The sequence below is a fragment of the Lissotriton vulgaris genome, chromosome 8 (genome assembly GCF_964263255.1).
Source record: "Lissotriton vulgaris chromosome 8, aLisVul1.2, whole genome shotgun sequence".
In the NCBI taxonomy this organism is placed as follows: Eukaryota; Metazoa; Chordata; class Amphibia; order Caudata; family Salamandridae; genus Lissotriton; species Lissotriton vulgaris.
Genome location: NC_141696.1, coordinates 1,306,058,641 through 1,306,077,908, shown reverse-complemented (window position 1 = coordinate 1,306,077,908; position 19,268 = coordinate 1,306,058,641). Strand labels below are relative to the sequence as shown.

The following is a 19,268-nucleotide window of genomic DNA, read 5'->3' as shown; positions in this document are numbered from 1 at the left end:
GTGTCCGGGGGTCGAGGTGACCAAAGCGTGCCCTCGTAGGGCTGGGGGCGCTGTGGCAGATCAGTGGGGCCGGTAAGCTGCTCCAGCGTCAGATTTGGTTAGGAGCGGGTGGCCGCCATGAGGGTTCCGGGCCCAGGGTCAATGTATACGGCGCTATCTTCGTTGACGATGCAGTGTGTAGGGCTACAGAAGCCTCCTCAGGCGTCGCTTCGGTTCCGACGTTAGAAACGGCGGTTTACTGCCAGGGTCGACGAGATGGTGCTGACTTCTGGGTCGCCCGGTAGCGGAGCCTCAGCAGAGCGCGACCGCCATTGTGGCTTGCTTAGCCACGCCCCTGCAGCTGATTACTTTATAGATTACTTCTGTAACTTCAGGACTGGATCCTAGATTCAGTCCTGGGTTCTAAGCTGAAAACAGTTTAGTAAAACCGTTTTAGTTATTGCAATGATTTTTAAGGAATATAAAGATATATTAAAAGTTGACACTTAGAAACTTTTCAGTGAAAAAACCAGCAATGCTATCCAACGGAAGGAAATTCAAAGCACAGGTAAAGTAGGTTCTTGTTACTTTTGTAATCCAGTACTGGACTCCCAGGTTCAGCACTGGGGTCTCTACCTAAGACCGGTAAGTAATTAAGTTTTAGTAGTTGGTACGATTTTTAAGGAATATTTGTAGTTTTCAAAAGTAGACAAGAAATTTCACAGAAAAACAGTCAATGGTTTCCTATGGCAGAAATTTAGATTACTAGCAAACACGGTTGTGATTACTTTTGCAGTTCAGTACTGGGCTACAAGGTACAGTACTAGCTTCTCTCCTGATCACAGGTGAGTAATTCGAAATTCGTTATTCGGCTGATTTTAGATGAATATTTTAAAGTTTCAAAACTTCACACTTAGAAGATTTTTCGAGTCAAAGCAGTCAATGTTATCCTATGGCAGGAAAGTGAGTCATCGGTTTTCAGGTGAGTACTCGACTGGTGAAGTTAAGGTTCCGGGCATAGACTCAAGGGTCCCCCAGGGTCAGGTAGGTACAGTTGGTGCACCCTCAGCGGCACAGGGGCAGCCGGGTGCAGAGGTAGTTAGGCCCAATGTTATCCAATGAGAGGCAGGGGGCCTTCGGTTGGTGGCTGCTGGCTAGCAGGCCATACGGCTGTGGGAGCTGGGCTCCTGGTCACTTGCTCAGGGAAAGTGAGGAAGTAGAATAGGGTACAGGTTGCACTGCCAGGGGCACTCGGGCGGCTGGGTGCAGGGTGCTTTTTAACCATTGGGTGCTCCATGTTATTCCATGGAGATCTTGAAAAGGGAACAAATGATGCAGGCTCGGGGACGGAGGATCTTCTGGAGCAACCAACACTTCGAGTGGTAAGTTGGGATCTTGGAGGATAGGTAGGCACCCAGGAGTTGAGCACAGGGGGCCGTGGGGCGCCGGCTGCAGGGGTGTCTTTTGAGGTCGGGTAATCTTACCCCCTGCTGGTCGCGGTCGGAGGGGTCATTTGTCCTGAGTCTGCAGGTGTCATCAGGGTCATTGAGGAGGGTCCTTGGGCTCTGGATTCTAGGTCGGAATCGCCGGGGGGACGTCCTCGGTGTCTTGATTCACTCCGGCACAGGCCAGGCTTGGCGGATGCAGAGCGTGCAGGGTTCGTGGTTCCAGGCTGATGCCAGAGCTTGTTACTTGCTTTGAGCAGTACCACTGCCTGTGGGAGACCCAGGGAGTCAGAGTCACAACGCAGTAAGGTCCTCCGGGATTTTTGAGGTTGCTGACCACTGGAGATGCCGGTGTTTAACAGGAGCAGGTTCGAGGGTCGACAGGCCGGTAGGGCTGGGGCCACATCAGTTGATGTTTTCCTCTTTTTAGCAGCTGCATGGCGGGTCTTAGTGTTCCTTGATCTTTTTTCTTGTTTCGTAATCTGGATCTGTGGAAAAAGGTTCAGGGTGCCCCTAAATACTAACTTTAGGAGCATTACTGGTGGGGCAAGGGCAGGGACCAATGGATCCTTGTCCTGGGGTGGGTAGACCCCCTAGCATGCTCCTATCCTGTGGGAGGGGGGCAGCAGCCTAGCTGTGATTGGGCAGGGCTCCCCATCTTTAGATGGCCGGTGCCCGGGGGTCGTGCATCACCTCGCCTCTCCCACCTGAGGGGTGGAGTTGGCACAGGCTGGCACCCCCCCTTTCTGACGTAGGTTTTCCCCGCCAGTCTTCCCGCCAGAGTGGAGGTCAGAACTGGTTGGGGCCAGTTGCTGAGTACAGCAAGTGGTCTGGAGAAGCTCACAAAGGCGGAATGCCTTTTGAAGCTTCCTCTTCCCATCCTGGGGGAGGAGGCTTGGCACCTCGTCCCAGGATGTGCATTGTTGCAGGCCCAGAAGAGCGGGTAGCTCTCCACCCAGGGGTTCAGCAACATGTCTGCTGTGTGGCAGTCTAAACAGCCTCTCCGACAAGACATGGATTGTAGGTTAGGTTTCAGGGGGCATCTCTAAGACGCCCTCTGTAGTGCATTTTACATTAAATCCCACACTGGCATCTGTGTGGGTTTAATGTGCTGAGAAGTTTGATATCAAACTTGTCAGTGTTCAGTGTAGCCATTATGGTGCTGTGGAGTTCGTAATGACAACCTCCCAGCACCATATACTCTTAATGACATCACAGGAATGGCCCTGGGTACTGTAGGGGCACAGGGCTCATGCACCTGTGCCCACACCACTGGCATAGGGCACCCAGCTAGATGGGTGGCTGATGTATGCCAGGGCAGTGGGTTTGTGGGCATGGCACACAGGTATGTGTGCCATGTCGACTCTTTGCTTAGTTCTGCACCTAGACACTCAGCCTGCAAAGGCAGTGTGTGGGTGTCAAGGTACATGACCCCTAAGGGTGGCACAATAAGTGCTAAAGCCCTTCGGGGTCTTCTCTGGTCACAAGGCCCTAGGTACCTAGGGTACCATTTACTAGGGGCTGACATGTGGCCAGAGATGCCAATAGGGTTTAGGCTTTAGTATAGGTTTTAGGGAAGGAACACAGGCCCTGGGTACCTGATTGGCAGGGACCCAGGGCACACCAAGGAAAAGTGCATCAGGTATCAGGCAAAGCGTGGGGGGTACTGCAACAGAAACTCACTTTCTCACAGTCTATGCTGGTCGTGCAAACGCGACCTTCCCGATGTCAGACCTGAAGTCAATGCCTCTGGTGCCGCCAGCCCCATTCTGATACATACTCTACGACTCTGTGATGGATTGATGTCAGTGGACATCGACTCCAGCGCCAACGGAGCCGAGCGGTTCTGCGTCGTTGCCTGTACATTTTGAGGAAGTTTCTGGCATGGATAAGGATTGGGAGGGGTTCATGGGCCCTTTAGAAAAACAACTGGACGCTCCTGTGGAGCACTTGGACTGGTATGAGGATCTTGGTGTAGCTAGTAGACTGGACACATCTCCAGATACTGGTATGCTCTCTCCACGTGGTGAGGAGGGCAGCAGAGGTCCTTGGCCTGGGGCTGCCCTCCGTGCAGGTCACTGCTAATCTCTTGACCAAGGTGCTTCAGCCTGGGGCTTCCACGTCCAAACCTCTTTTGCCCTTTAATGAAGCACTAACAGATGTCCCTCTAGGCACGTGGTCCAAGCCTAGCACAGGAGCTCCCGTGAACGGGACAATCGCACACCACCAACGCAATCCCCTGGGCGATCGGAGGTACCTCAGCCAACACCCCACTCCTGATCGCTTGGTGGTTCAGGCTTCGATGTCCCAATGTACATTTTCTTCCGCTTCTCCGGATTGGGACTCCAAGAGGCTGGAGGCACTTGGGAAGTTGATGTTTTCTTTTACCAGCCTGGCATTGAGGTCGGTGAATATCTCAAAGGGCAGTTTATCGCACACCCTTTGGGAAACTGTTGCACAAGTGCTGCCACAGGTCCATGAGGAGGCCCAGGCCGTCCTTTCCCAGGGTGTAAAGGATGAGAGAGATGCAGCAAAATTTTCCATCCGGTGTGGCTTACACACTAACTGACTCGCTGGACAGAGTGGTTACGTCGATGGTGGTCTTACGGTGCCACAACTGACTGAGAACAGCAGGCTGCTTGAATGTTGTCCCGGCTAACCTCATGGACATGCCCTTTGACAAGACTTGTCTTTTTGGTGAGAAAGCGGACTCTGCTTTAATGCGATTCAAGGAAACCTTGCTACCGCCAGCTTCTTGATCATCTAGGGTAAATCTCATGGCCAGTCTAGCTTTTGTCACTTTCGTTGCAATGGAAGGGGTTTTCAACCACATCAGCCATATCCTAGGCACCATCTTGAGCAGACTCCCTAAGTTGTGAGAGGACATGGACGCGGGTCATTCCGACCTTGGAATGGTAGTCAGAAGTTGTCTGCCACCCAGCCCCCTGCAGTTGCAGCCTCCAAGCATTCCTAATTTAGTTCTGCAAGGCCATTTTACTCCAGTTGGAGGGAGAATTCAACACCATCTCCTCCGCTGGATGTCTGTAACATTGGACAAATGGGTCTTGCAGATCATTCAGGATGGCTATTTTCATCCCTTTCTTTCTTTTCTTCCTCCTTTGATACCAACATCAATCTAATATTACTCTGCGAGGAAGTTGTAGCTCTCCTGGCCAAGGGAGCTATAGAAAAGGTTCCGATTTCAGAAGTAGGCAGCGATCGTTACTCTAGTTACTTTCTGATTCCGAAAAAGATCAAAGGGCTGCAGCCCATTTAGACCTTTGGACTGTAAATATCTTCCTCAACAAGCATTTACAATGCAATGGTCTCGGCATTATTAAAGGTAGAGCTATTGGCATTGCTCTTGGTTTTTTTTTTTAATCATAAATAAATAGCATTGTCATTTACATTGCCAATAGCTTAATCGTTTGCATATGCGAGACCTATTACATTAGCACCCACACACAGAGTAAGTAGTAGAGAGAGTAGTTGATAGTGAGTAGGAGAGAGTTATTAGTAAAGAGTATTAGAGAGCGAGTAGTATAAAGTGAAAGAGTGAGTATTATATAGTGCGAGAGTGAGGCAGGATATAAGTCCTATGTAGGTTTATATTAAACACAATCGTTTTCTCAAGCACAGTGCATGGGCTATACAGGTGAAACCTAAAATGAGTTCCAGGCATTAGCAAACGATCACCTGAATGGAAATGTACAGATTTGCACTTTGGCCCTGACAAATTTGGTGGAAACCGCATACTGTAAAATATTCAAAATATATATGTTCACAAACCGACGCACTTACTGCCCTCAACACTCTGCCCTCTCCCCTCAACACTCTGCCCTCAACACTCTGCCCTCTTCCCTCAACACTCTGCCCTCTTCCCTCAACACTCTGCCCTCTTCCCTCAACACTCTGCCCTCTTCCCTCAACACTCTGCCCTCTTCCCTCAACACTCTGCCCTCTTCCCTCAACACTCTGCCCTCTTCCCTCAACACTCTGCCCTCTTCCCTCAACACTCTGCCCTCAACACTCTGCCCTCAACACTCTGCCCTCAACACTCTGCCCTCAACACTCTGCCCTCTTCCCTCTGCCCTCTGCCCTCTGCCCTCTGCCCTCTGTCCTCAACACTCTGCCCTCTGTCCTCAACACTCTGCCCTCTGCCCTCAACACTCTGCCCTCTGCCCTCAACACTCTGCCCTCTGCCCTCAACACTCTGCCCTCAACACTCTGCCCTCAACACTCTGCCCTCAACACTCTGCCCTCAACACTCTGCCCTCAACACTCTGCCCTCAACACTCTGCCCTCAACACTCTGCCCTCTGCCCTCAACACTCTGCCCTTGAATATCTTATTAATAGATTGCAGTTGCTCCAGAACGCAATGGCCTGCACCCTTCTGGGCCTGCCTCTGAAAACACACATGATCCCGCTCTTCCCTGGCTCCCAATTAAGAAGAGAATTTTATGTAAAACACTTGTGTTTGTCCACAGGTCTCTCTACCATACAGGCGCAGGCTATCTCAGGGCAACGATTAGCTTAGACCCCCCCGATCAGCTAACACCCTCCTGGCCAGAATTCCCAGGATCCGCTGTACCAGGGTTGGGGGGAAGGTCCTTTTCTTTTTTAGGGTCGTCAACATGGAACAAGCTTCCACTTGAGTTACAAGCTATTGCTGCAACCTCCTTTTCAGGAAGAAACTGTCAACATGGCTCTTTAAGTATTTATTGATTGAAGTACGCTTGGCAGTGATGGTTTGTATGCAGAGCGCCAGAACACTCCTAGGAGTAACAGTGCGCTATACAAGTTGCCTTCCATTCATTCAAAGAATTTAATAGAAACACCTGGGAACAAAACACTGTGGAATCTTATCAAAATGTAGGTTACTAATAAATTGGCATTTTAAAGAAAAGTTGGATGAAGCAGTTTTCCCTGAAAAGCGCTGCCTCGAGCTGAGTCCGAATTTACGCATCTGCAGGCTCAAATTGTGCGACGATTCTAGAGAGCATATAAATAGCTTTTATTCTGCTACATGCCGAACCAAATATTATCTGAGCACGGTCCTACGAAAGAATGAGGCTTATTGCCATTGACATCAATTCACCAAATAATAATAATAATCCACAAATGTAAAGCGCAAAATCACCTAGCAGCGCCTTGAGACCTAGGCGCTGGGGATAGAACCGTGATCCCCAGATTCCGAAGTCAGTCGCCCGAGCCGCGGCGCCACACCTCTTACCACCACCAGGGGTAGTGGGAATTACATCATTACACATACACACACATTCACACATATATACACACTCTCTCACATAAGCACACTCCACTCCAAAGCAAGCATACAAAATACATCTAAAAGCATTTCTACGTACCTCAGCTGCCATGAAAGGGCATGTTCCAGCTTATTGTACTCCATTATTATTACACTATTAGTGAATATGTATATTTTATTTATTCACTATTAGTGTAATAAAAAATGTACACAAAATAAAGAGAGTGGAGCCCCAGCTGCCCCTGTGTCCCTGGCACTGAATTTGCCACCTCTGAGGCCAGGGATCGCCAAGACAGTGCTAGGGGTAGCAAAGGGAAAGCCAGGAGTCACAGCTGCGACCCCTAAATAAAGTCCATGTTTATTGCCTTCGAAAAACAGTAAAATTAGTTTAGGCGCACCAAGTCTGTGGGAAAAGCTGACGGTTCCTGACAAACCCATGTTCATTCTGTGGAAAAGTTCTTACGTGTGGTCGTAGTGAGGCTTGTTGTGATGTGTTCGGCAGTCTAATACTAGACTAAATGTTTTGCTCGTACCTCGAAACCCCTGCCACATAAAAAGTTTCACCTGGGCTCTGCTTACAGTTGGACCCATGCATTTCAATGTTCTATAAAATCGCAAACTGCTCAGGCGGTTGAACTCGGTGTATGCAAATGTGAGCTTCCTGACCAGCACACGTTTATTCTCCACTTTGTTGGCGCAAATATAAGTAGTAAACCGCTCTTGTGCTGCCCGTCCGCAACCTAGCCAGAGCCTCCGCATACAACCGACGCACCCATCGTATAAAACCTAGCCCCAATGCCAACTGCTCTAAGACCGCATACAGAAACCCCCATTCAAGGCTAATGAATGCTTTTTTTATGTCCATGGCAAATACCATCCCTTCCCCCATTTCGCCTCCATTAATGATAACAGACGTCTTATGTTAAGGGTCGTGTTCCTTCCCGGGATAAACACTGCCTTGTCCAGGTGGACAACAGTTGTCATGTTCTGGAGGAGTCTCGTCGCCAGCAGTTTGCTCAGTATTTTAAAGTCCAGATTGAGATAGATAACAGCCTATAGGCCACATAGTCTAGGGGAGATTTGCCCAGCTTAAGCAGTGGGACTACTAGTGCCTCAAGTGTAGTCTTAGGGAGAGCCCCTCCTCTCTGGCCACAGCGTACATCCTCGCCAATCTTGGAGCTAGCTCCTCTACGTATGTGGCATAGAACTCCGTGGGGAGCTCGTCCGTTCCTGGAGTTTTGCCCCTAGCAAGCCCTGTAATGACTCCCCTTATTTCGTCTACTTTGTCTTCGGTCAGGGAGGGGAGGAGGAGCAGATCCAGGAAGAGGAGGAGCAGATCCAGGAAGTCCATTGTGTCTCCTTCATGAATCCTCAAATTCTTGTACAGTCTTCTATACAATTCAAGGGATCTGCTATTTATCCTAGTCTGCTTACATCCGGGGTATCCCGTTTGGTCATCTATTTCCTTTATGGTGTTACCTCTGTGGGCCGGATTGGCCAGCCAGGCTAAGAGACTACCTGCCCTATCTCTCTCCCCGTGGGTAGGATCCATATAGGTTTTGTAATAAAATCATCTCAGTTGTTCCACTTGGGCAGCTACCTCCTTCGCATCCAAGAGCTCCTCTGTTTCTCTATTTCACACAGCTCCCGGTCTGCCCTTTCCACGTCTGCAATCATTGTTTGGCAGACCCCTATGGATGTTACCATACACCTGCCCCGGATTACAGCCTTAAGGGCCTCCCATTCCGTCAGCCTAGAATCTGTTGAGTCTGCATTTTCAGAGAAGTAGGCAGTTGTGTGACCCCTAGAGTCCTGAAGGAAAACCTGGTCCTCCACTAATTCAGGTTTGAGTCGCCAGGTGCCTCAGCCCTCCATTTAGTTGTGTCATAACTGGATTGTGGTCCGATATCGTTCAGGTCAAATATTCCACCCCATGCACTAGGGCATGCATGTCAGTAGAGCACTGGAAAGTGTCCAGTCCTACTTGTAACTCATCAACATGTGAGAAATGAGAGTATTCCCTATCTAATGGGTGTGTGCATCTCCAGGTGTCCACGAACTCCCATCTGGACTGCCACTCTCTGAAGGCCTTCGCCGTCCGATAGACTGGGGAGTCCTGGAGTGGTGGGTGAGAACAGTTGAGTGCTGGGTCCGCTACACGATTAAAATCTCCCCTCAGGATAATGGCGCAAATCATGTAGGGCGCCAAGATTCCAGACATCTTAACCATCAAAGTGGAGGGGTCTGAATTCAGTCTGTATATGTTAACTCTTGTTACATCTTGGCCATCCAGCCTGCCTGTGACTATCAGATACCGGCCCTCCGGGTCAGCCCAGAGTCCTGTGTGTTGAAAGGGGACTCCTGCTCTTATCCAGAACAACAACCCCCAAGCAAATGCTGAATATGAGGTGTAGTGTGCCTGCCTTGCCACTTGCGGTGTAGCCCGGCTCCCTCTGAAGCCAGGGTATGGGTCTCCTACAGCAGAGCGATGTGAACCCCTCTCCTATTCAGTTGGGAAAATATTTTATGTCCCTTCTGCTTAGTATGCGTCCCCCTGACATTCCAGAACAAAAGGTTAGATGTCATACCACTGCCCATTGCTGCAATTCACCCCCTCTGCTAATCCCTCCTTGCGCACTGGTGTTCCTCAAGCGGTAATCCTTATGGCCCCTAATAGTGTTCAGCCCCATAGTATCTAACCAAAGCTCCCTGCAGGGCCCCCCACTTGGAACGTTATAACCCCCACAACTCTCCCACCCCAGTACAAGTGAGAAACTCTCCCCATCCAAACTTTGTGCAGTTATGCAACAAATAGCAAGAAATGAAACTCAAGTGGGCCAGTCAAGGCGCACAGTCCAAATGTGAGCAATGCCTTCCTGCCGGCCCCACGGTCCCACCCTATCCAGCATGTTTGTAGTTCATACTACATGGCGGGGTCTTGGGCCCATTCATAGCAGCCTTGCCAGTAACCCCCCCCCCCCCTAATTCACCCCCCTTCCGTGATCCCCCCTTCTATACTTGCATGACAGCCATTGTTCATATAATTTCATCTGCCGATCTGGGGGTTCACTGCTCGGAGTACATGGCTGGCTCTCCCCAACGTACTGAAGCTCTGAGTCTCTGGATTCCTCCCCAGACAGTGAGGTTGTTTCTCTGGTCCTGGGTGCACTGAGAGATCCTGTCGCCGCATGTGCCCTGTCCCTTTCCCACTGTGTCTCTGCCTCGGAGGGGGCAGCTATAGTCTTTCCTCCTCTCGCTCGCTCTCTCTCTCTCTCTCTCTCTCTCTCTCTCTGACGGTCCATTCTCCTTTCCCACCTGTCCTGCCTGGTTTTGTGCTGTCTGTGGGGAGCCTGCTGATTAATCCAGTGGTAAAATTGAAAACACATCACATCAAAAATGACTTTTTTTTACTGTAATGGTAGTGAATAGTCTGCATGGCTGGGTGCATATGAATGTGGCTGCAGGTCCTGTCCTTTGGCGCGCAACTAATGACCGCCTGGGACAGGCTGCCATATTTCAGTTCTAATGAGACCGGATTGAGTTATGCTTCAACTGTTTTTACAGATAACTTCTCTTTCTAATAGAGTATCTAGCACCCATTAGGTAGACTCACTGCCTTTTTGAACTTCACTATCATTGAGTTTCCCCCTGTCACTTTTTGACAGAATTTTTTTTACTTTTTGTCCACTCATTTTGGTGTGTAGGGATGTCTAGTAAAAAGACTGTGGGGTTCAAGCCGTGTGGCGCTTGTCACCGCTCCATATCAGTCATAGATCCCCATTTGGTGTATCTCTGGTGCCAGGAGCACCTCCACGACACAAAGTCATGCTCTGGCTGCCAGAAAGAGCAGACCACAAGTGGCATCTCCATCTGGAGGTGGTGCATGGACTCTTTCAGCATCCTTGGTTAGATCTATGTGCCTCCAAAGAGAACGAGCAATGTCAGCAGTTTTGCACATTTGAGTTTTCGTCATGAGTGGAGCACAGGCTTTCTGTACACCTTTCCGCCCAAGCCACTCCTGCCTAGAGTGCTCAAGAAGATCAGGAGCGACTGGGCCCAAGTCATTCTTGTAGCTCTGAGCTGGGCACTGAGAGCCTGGTATCCCAAGCTTCTGCAAATGAGCATTGATCCCCGGATCAGGCTTCCCCTTCGGGAGGATCTTCTGTCGCAGCAGCAGGGGAGGTTCCTCCACCCGAACCTGTCCACTCTGTCTTCTTACAGAGCGATTGAGGGGTGACAGTTGACAGCTTTTGACCTTCTTGACAAAGTCTGTGAGGTTATTCTGGCAGCCAGGCGTCCTTACACAAAGCCGGTATACACCTGCCGATGGCAAAATGTCTGTAAATACTGTAGAGAACGGTATTTTGACCTTTCTCTGCCTTCCTAGCAGATGTTCTTCTTTTCATTCTTTCCTTGGCCCTGCAGGGCTTTGCTATGGGCACTCTGAAGGGCTACCTTCCAGTTCTGTCTGCTTTCCGTTGGCTGCCAGATCAGCCATCACTTTTTAAGTCTCCTCTTGTACAGACATTTTTGAAGGGGCTTACTCATCTGTTTCCCCTTTTATTATGCCCCAATGGGACCTTAATTTGGTCTTTATCTTTTTGATGTGTGCACCTTTTGAACCTCTGCACAATTTCCCACTCACGCTGCTCACTATCGAAGCAGTCTTTTTGGTGGCAATAACTTATGCCAGAAGGGTGAGGTAACTGCAGGCACTGTCATCTCAGCCTTTTTACCTGACCGTGTTTCTGGACAAAGTAGTGCTCCGCGCTAGGGAATCTTTTCTACTTACCTTTCCATCCGGATCAATCTGTTACTCTGCCTACCTTGTATGCCCCTCTGCATCCTTCCAAAGAAGAGGAGCGTCTCCACCGCCTGGACCCAAAAAGAGCGTTATCATTCTAACTTGATTGCACTAAAGAGTTCCGGGTGGAAAACCAACTCTTCGTGGGGTATGTTGGAGCAAAGAAGGGTCGAGCAGTGGACCATTCAATGATGGGTCATCCTCTGCATTAAAATGTTACGGCTTGGTGAAGCAACAGCCTCCTGAAGGCCTTAGGGCCCATTCCACCAGGGCAAAGGCAGCCACCACGGCTCTTCAGCGTGGTGTCCCAGTTACTGACATCTTCCATGCGGGCATCTGTGGACACATTCGCCAGACACTACTGTCTGGATTCCCAAGTTCTCAGAGTGGGCCTCTTTGGTCGCTCTGTCTTGCAGGACTGCTTAGTCTAAAACCTTTCCACAGTCCCTCCTCCGGGGATGGTATTGCTTGGGTATCTGTTCAAAGGTAAGGAATCTGCAGCTAGTTGTCTCTATCAGATGGATAAGTTACTTCTCTGCGGTAACGCCTTATCTGGTAGAAACATGATTTAGTCGCTGATTCCTTACAGACACACCCATCCTCCCTGCACTGCGGATTGGTTTAGTGCCAGGACTTTTTCTCCTTCAGAGCCCGAATTGTTTTCTGACACACCACAATCATTCACTTCATGGCTCCATGCTTCTGTCGTGGAAAGTTGTGAAAAGTGGCAGGGTGGTGCCTATGTAGATGATGCAGAGTCACAACGATGAACCAAATGCCTACAACATCACGCGGAGTCGACCAACGCAACTTTTCGTCGTGCAGAGCTACTGATATAAGAAATCTTCCGGTTCCAACCTGACTCCTGTAATTTCAAAGGTAAGGAATCTACAACTAGATCATGTCTCTACCAGATAAGGCGTTACCGAAGGTAAGTAACGGGTCCATTTCGAGGTGCTAGGGATTAGGTCCTTGCTGCAGTGGATGGGTGCCTTCCAGGAATCGCCCTTCCTCCATCTTCCTCAGCCTCCTTAAGCACTGGTACGCTGTTTTGAAAACAGATGTCTAGTAGGGAGAAAGGGTGCAGAATAGCATCTAAGGTAGTAAAGCAAGAGGTGCAGAGTGACATCTTAGGTTGTAAATTTAGGGCTAAGTTAATTGGACTAGGTTAAAAAGATCTAGGCTGGCATTGACATGTTTCAGAAGGGCATGGTACACATCCATTGGCATTAACGTTTTACTATTTAGTGGTGCAAAGTCCTCACTAAATGTTGGAATTGCTACAAATGAGTAACTTTTTTTTCTTCTTAAATTTTGTAGGTCCCTTAGCCTATCTAATGTGTTTCTTTTTTGTCTTCTAGCTCATGCTGGACACGTGGAATGAGTCAATCTTTTCAAACATAAAGAATCGATTACAGGATAGTGCAATGAAGCTTGTCCATGCCGAAAGATTAGGGGAGGCTTTTGACTCTCAACTTGTTATTGGAGTTAGAGAATCCTACGGTACGTGCAGACTGTCATGTCAGCACTTGCTTTAAGTGCAGACTTTACTACAGGAAATTTAAAATAGATTTTCAGCCAAAGTGTTTGCTATTTAGGGCTGGAATCCTAGTTGAACTGTATTTCACACAAAATCTGAAGAGGATACTGTATAAAAGTTTTAAACCTGAAACTGTTCTACTTCTGATCTTAAGAAGTTATCTTATCTAGAACACCTATATTTCTTCTGACTTATGTTTTCTTTTTTAGCATGAATGTTTCATTCCTGCTCAAACTGGTGCACACATCCCTGAATTGATCGCTTTTGAAGCAGCATCTTGTACTTCTTGTAGGATCTAGTTGTATGTAATAGCTTAGGCGACTAGCACCCCACTGCCCGGTTCTGTAATTGATCACATGGCCACAGTTTTGAATCTCAGCAGACCCACTGTGCGTTTCATCCTCCAACAATAACATATGTTACTCTGCGTCAAAATGCCCATAGGTGAATGTAACCCTGTAATCCGCCATCCATAGTGTAAAAGAGACTTTGGACCAAGAGTAGCAAAGTCACAATAAGGCAGGCCTACTGGAATTATATGGCAGGGGAAGATCAAAATATGCTGCAGGGTTGAATAGTGGCAAGAAAAGTCATATTATGAAGAGTAATGCTGCTCAGTTTGTGATAGTATTACTTCATTATTTTGACATTTATACATGTTTACTTTGTCTTGGTAAAGGGGTCACTTAATTAGTACCAGTTTAATACTCAATTACAACAATAGATAACTGAAATGTGACCTGTTAACCTTTGTGAAGAGCCCATCCTTTGTGCAGGAACATGTCACCAAGTTTTTATTAACTTTTGGTTCGTTTGAGCTGGAAGCATTTTTTTGGTAAAATTGGCAAATTATTCACCTGATGAGTAATTTGTGTGGCTAATGTTGCAAATCCATATTTTTGAATAATGTGCGGCTGCCATAGAATCTCATAATTCTGTTGCCCCTGCAATAAGGTTAACTTTATCCCTCTGTGGCACTCCGTTTGCTCCTTCTGAAACCCCACAGTTTCCCTCCTGTATCAGTTAACTTTGGTCTACAAAAAATACAATGTCCCCATTTTGAAGAAGAGGATTTTACACAACATATTGTTTCCAAATGGTGCAGATACCTAAACACTTGATTGATCCCTTCTTCATTTGAAGTCCAGAACTCTTGAGAATTGTGACATAGAAAAAGCGGATGAAGGTAGAAGAAATGTTAGTAGCTTGAGTGAGCCATTTCCATTGTGTTTTTGTCTAAATAAGTTTAAATTAAAAAATATATCTTTAATTTTCTACATCCTGGCTGTGCACGGTAACTACAGAAAGCAATAGTAGATTATATTATTTTAGGAAGACAAATTTGGCTGTTCTCGACAGCTGTGAGTGCATTGCCAATTTATTCATGACAGATATCACATAGAGCAAGATAATGTCTGAGCACTACGTTTTTGTATGCAGTCCACAAACTCTGATATAAACCATGCTGTAAGTCATTTTAGACCCTTTGAAAATTACTCAGCACTTCAGGTACCAGACATTGTCGCGGTTATAGCTTCTGGACCAAAGTGTGAAAAATTATTGGGGATTGTTCAGAGTTATTCAGCCCCCGGGAATATCAGCACAAAACATTAAATTCATGTCCTATGGCCCAGGCCTACTCTTTGCCAAAAGAATTTAGGTGGTGTGTCAGACTTTGTAACAATGGGAAAGCCGGAGTCTGTATTCTTTCATTAAAACTTGCATTAATTCCCCAGGAATCCATCCCTCACCATGACAGAACTCAGAAAAGGAAATAGTATTCCATAAAGAATGTAATCGCAATGAATATAGATTAAATGTATAAATTGGAAATCTTCTGTATTGTATTCCCCATGTTTTACTTCCTCTTTCACCAGAGACGTGTTACCCTTTCAGACATGAGTTCTCCTCTTCATTAGATACTTATGTAAACCCCCATTTTAGATACACAACCTGTCCTGGTGACGTGTTTAAGCTTGGTATTGGATTCCTTTTACTCAGTAAAAGTTTCAACTGCCCCTTTCTTTGATGTCTGTTTAGACTTTGGAGCTGTGTTGTGACATCTTTCATTAGGTTAACAAATAGCACGACGAGTTAAGCTGTTGCTTCTAGCGTCTGGTGTGATCCACTGGTCACAATTTTAAATTCAGACAAGGCCTAATCAGCCTTTCATCTTTTCGACATCGATAAATTGAGTACCTTTAAAAATGTGTAATATTAACACCTGTTATATACAGTGCTTAGACCTTGGAAAAATTCATATGAAGCTCTATACAACAAGTGTATTCTTTGTACAGCATGAAATCTGAGGCTGGAAAGAGGTTTTTTTTATTTTGTGGGGGAAGAGGGCCTGGAATTGATAGAGAATGGTGTCTAATCAGTGAGGTATCCATCGGGGTTCCTTGACACAGTTGTTTTAGATTATGAACACGCTTTTCAAATTTTGTTCAAACTGCCATAGAAAGTTCCATCCCAATGACGAAAACCCAGTCTGTATCTTCTACCTCCCAAAAGACCATAAGTCGGAGGACTGCGTCCCATGCTTGTATATTGAACCAAAAGAGATCAAACCCTTGAAGCACATTAGGAAGCTGCAGACATGGTAGGTTTATCAGAACTAAAAAACGATGAGGAGTTCTTTGTTGATGAAGAAGAGGAGTTTCTCTGTCTGCCAGGTGGAAGAAGCTGAAGGGGCCCACTGAGGCATATTACTCAAGACTTCTTATGAGGTCGAGGAACACCATAGACAAGACCCTGTGACTACAGTGCAGTATGTCTGAAAGCCATAAGAGGTGTCCAAAGAAGCATCCAGGCTAACGTCTATGATGCTGGAGCACTAGTCTTTGAGAAAAACAATGGACTCACAAAGAAACAAGCCCTCCGTGCAAAAAAAACCCAAAAAACATGCGGTTGAAGGAGTCAGAGAAACTTCTCATCCTACCGGAAAAGATAGGCTCACAGGTTAGATGCACAGAAGGGCACTCCCTCGACTTCTGTGGATGGTCAAGTGCCGAAAGAGGAATGAGCAAAGCAGATCTTAAAACCTCTAACCTCATCGATGTCGCGAGGAAGAAGAGGGCATTTGAGGAAGAAATTGAAAAATTACAACAAAATAAGGATGCTTTCAAGGAAGCCATGACCTCTCACAAGGAAGATTTGGGATTAAAACAACAACCCAAGACTTTCAGGTGTCGGGGAGGAGCCAAGCCAGCATCCGAAATGGCCGCATAGCCGCTCGGCTCCGTGAGCCCTCTCTCCCTGCACGCCCATACTGCTGTTCGTTCTGAACTACAAAGGTACATTTGGATAATAGAAGGTGAGTGTTCACTTACCACCTGCTCCTGAGACTCCTGCGTGCTGTGAATCCGGAGAATTTCCCACCCATTGCTCAGCCGCCCGTGCGGTGACGAAGCCGGGGTGTCGATTGCAGCGGGCAGCCGGCCGCGACTGCAACAACAGCGGCCGCCTCTGGTGGTGAGGAGTCGGTCGGAGGGTGCCGTTGTCTTGGAGTGCCGCTGAAGGCAGCATCAGCCCGGTCCCTTGTCGAAGAGCCCTGGGGGCCTGAGAGGCATACTGGAGTCGAGGGGGGTGTGTGGCTCCTGGCCCCCCTCTTCGGACTCCTCCCCCGGACATAACCAAGGATCGCCCCCGAGACAGGCGGGCAGACCCCAGGGAGTGGTAGGGTCTTTTGTTTAGCCTTTTGGTGACTCTCCCTGGGGAACCCGCCTCATAACTTTGTGTTCCGGGCGTACATTTAGCGGCGCCCTGTGCTGGGGCCGGTCCCTACAGTGAGGTGCAGAGGGACGGGGCCGAACTGACTAAGATGGCGGATGACACCCCCCATCACGGACCATGTCCTGATCGGACGGCTGCCGTAGGCACGGAGATGGGATGCTGGCGGCGCACAATGGAGCCCACACCCAAAGATGTCTTGGCCGCCCTAACGGATCTACGCGACTCCCTGATTTGCAATGCCTGTGACCTGGATCGAAAAATGGCCGCCATTGCTGTTTCACCGCCCTGTAAGGACGTAGTCCGATTTCAATGGAGTGCCTCTGTGCCCGTGTCTACTTCCTTGGGGAGGACTCTGGGCCTGCCTGGGTTTTGGGAACTGCCAAGAGACCTGGTTGCTTCGTCCTCCCTGGACGGTGCGGATGTACACGTGAGTGCTTCTTTGGGACACATGCCCAACTTGAGCTTAGGGATGCGCTGCTGTTCTTCTTTTCGGGCCGCCCCAACAACACTGCGGCGTTTGCCGGACAGTGAGATTTCCTCTCCATGGATGGTATTACTGTGCTTGGACTTTGTGGCACCCGCGGGCTTGGTATTGCCGCCCTTGGACCTCAGCTGCACACGTCTGGATGGACTCGAGCTGCTTAATCTTTTTTTGGTATTACTCGGGCCTGATTCGCTCGGATCCTCCAGATTCTCCAAAAAGTACTGTATATCGATTGATAAGGGATCATTGGGTGGTTCCGTTGCTAGACGAGGCCAGGGGTGATGCATTTTAGGTTTCGGTGGCCCTCACGTTAACTGACGGTGCTTTGGGTGTGTCTGTATTGGGATTGTATTATTGATGTACTTGGTATTTGACGTTCTCCGTGATACTCCATTCTGCTTTTGGACTTTCCTCACGTGCAGGGGTGATGGGCGGGGCCGGGCAGCAACTTTGAGGGCCCTCCTCCATCTATGCTTCTTGTCTTTTCTCTCTCTCTTTTCTAAATTTCGGGTTCCATTAGGGCGACAGGCACGCGGCTGGGGGGTAGGCCTTGGCCTTCCGCGGGTGTGCAGGATGGGGGTAGGGGGGCGGGGTTTGTCCGTTCTTTGTTTCCATGGCCCTTTAGTCTTTGTCTTTTTCTATAGTGTCGTCTTCATTCGTGGTTCCTGTAACGTGTATTGCTTTGAGGGGTGGGGTTGGGGTTTGCTCTCCACCGGATTTGTGCCAACGTCTCTCCTGATTTGTGTGCCTTAACCCCACTACTTCATCTGTATTTATATTAATTGTGGATATCCTGATTTGCGCGCTGTGTTGTAGGACCACGTGTGCTTTTATGGCACTTTTTCAGTTCCCTATATTAAAAGTGAACCTCTGTAATCCTGACTTCGGACCTGACCGTATGCCCACGTGTTGTCTCCAGATATACATATCGTTTCGGCTTTTGAACTGCTCTGATTCGCCGTATTGATTGCTATACTTTTACCCTGTTTCGCGGCCGGCCGAGAAGGTTGTAGGCCCGTACCTGTACTTGATTGCAAGACGAATAAAGGTTCACAAAAAAAAAAAGACTTTCAGGTGTCCGAGCAGGACGAAATACAGCATGATGCAGGACGAGACACATAGGTGGGAAAAAAGGAGTTTATCTTTAACCTCAGTCTCTTGGGATATGGATTTTGACATACCGTAGGAGGAAACTTTGTAGGAGGATGCTGAGGCAGATTCATATAAGGGAGAAAGAGATATGTTTTCCTCGAGACCATCTGCTGCGGATGATATTTCAACATATCAATAGGTGGTAAAGAAAATTGCCAACACTTTTAGGGTGAAGATACAGGAAGAGTACACATGCTTTCTCCTAGAGACTCTTAAGTTAAGTATACAGGAAGACTCTGTTCATGCTGATGATTCTGAGCATAGCCCAGCAGAATGTGGTAGTTTTCTCCAAGCCGGCGACTGCTAAAGCAGACACCCTGGGCAGAGAGAAATAATACAGAGCATCCACTCAGGACCAAAAGTATATAAAAGTGCACGTTGACCCAGACTCTCGTAGTAATTACAGTGAAGAAATGGCCTTGCCCCCACATCCATGGAGTACTCCCCAGATAAAAAGAGCAAGAAATTGAAGGCCGTGGGCAGAAAGATGGAGAGAGCAGCTCCAACAGAATGGCGGATAGCAAACTTAAACTCCGTTTCAACATCAACACTGGGAGGATATGGAGGACCTTATGTTGCATCTCACACAGCGATACCAGAAAAGAGCAAATAATATAATGGAGGGAGGAAAGAACATTGCTAACTCATGGGCTCCGACCTCAGGAGGCATGGTTGGTTTCCCATCTCGGGTATTCGACCAGAGGTACTATCCAATATCATTGAAATGCCTGTGACTAGGAACCATCTCTTTGGCAATTGAGTGAACCATACTCTGGAAGGTACGAAGAGAGCCAATGAAATGGCCAAGGCCTTGCTAGCCTTTCGGGTGTACCTCATTCAACAGGGGTACTCCAGACAGGAG

At 48.0% G+C, this 19,268-nt stretch overlaps 1 protein-coding gene across 1 annotated transcript in view; it reads left to right on the top strand.

The window, feature by feature from the left end:
• Window positions 1–19,268, top strand: part of CUL5 (cullin 5) — a 787,955-nt gene that overhangs the window by 139,603 nt on the left and 629,084 nt on the right. The window contains exon 5 of the mRNA XM_086935237.1: window positions 12,857–12,998. Within this exon, the coding sequence (XP_086791363.1) occupies window positions 12,857–12,998 (142 nt within the window). The remainder of the gene's footprint in view (window positions 1–12,856; window positions 12,999–19,268) is intronic.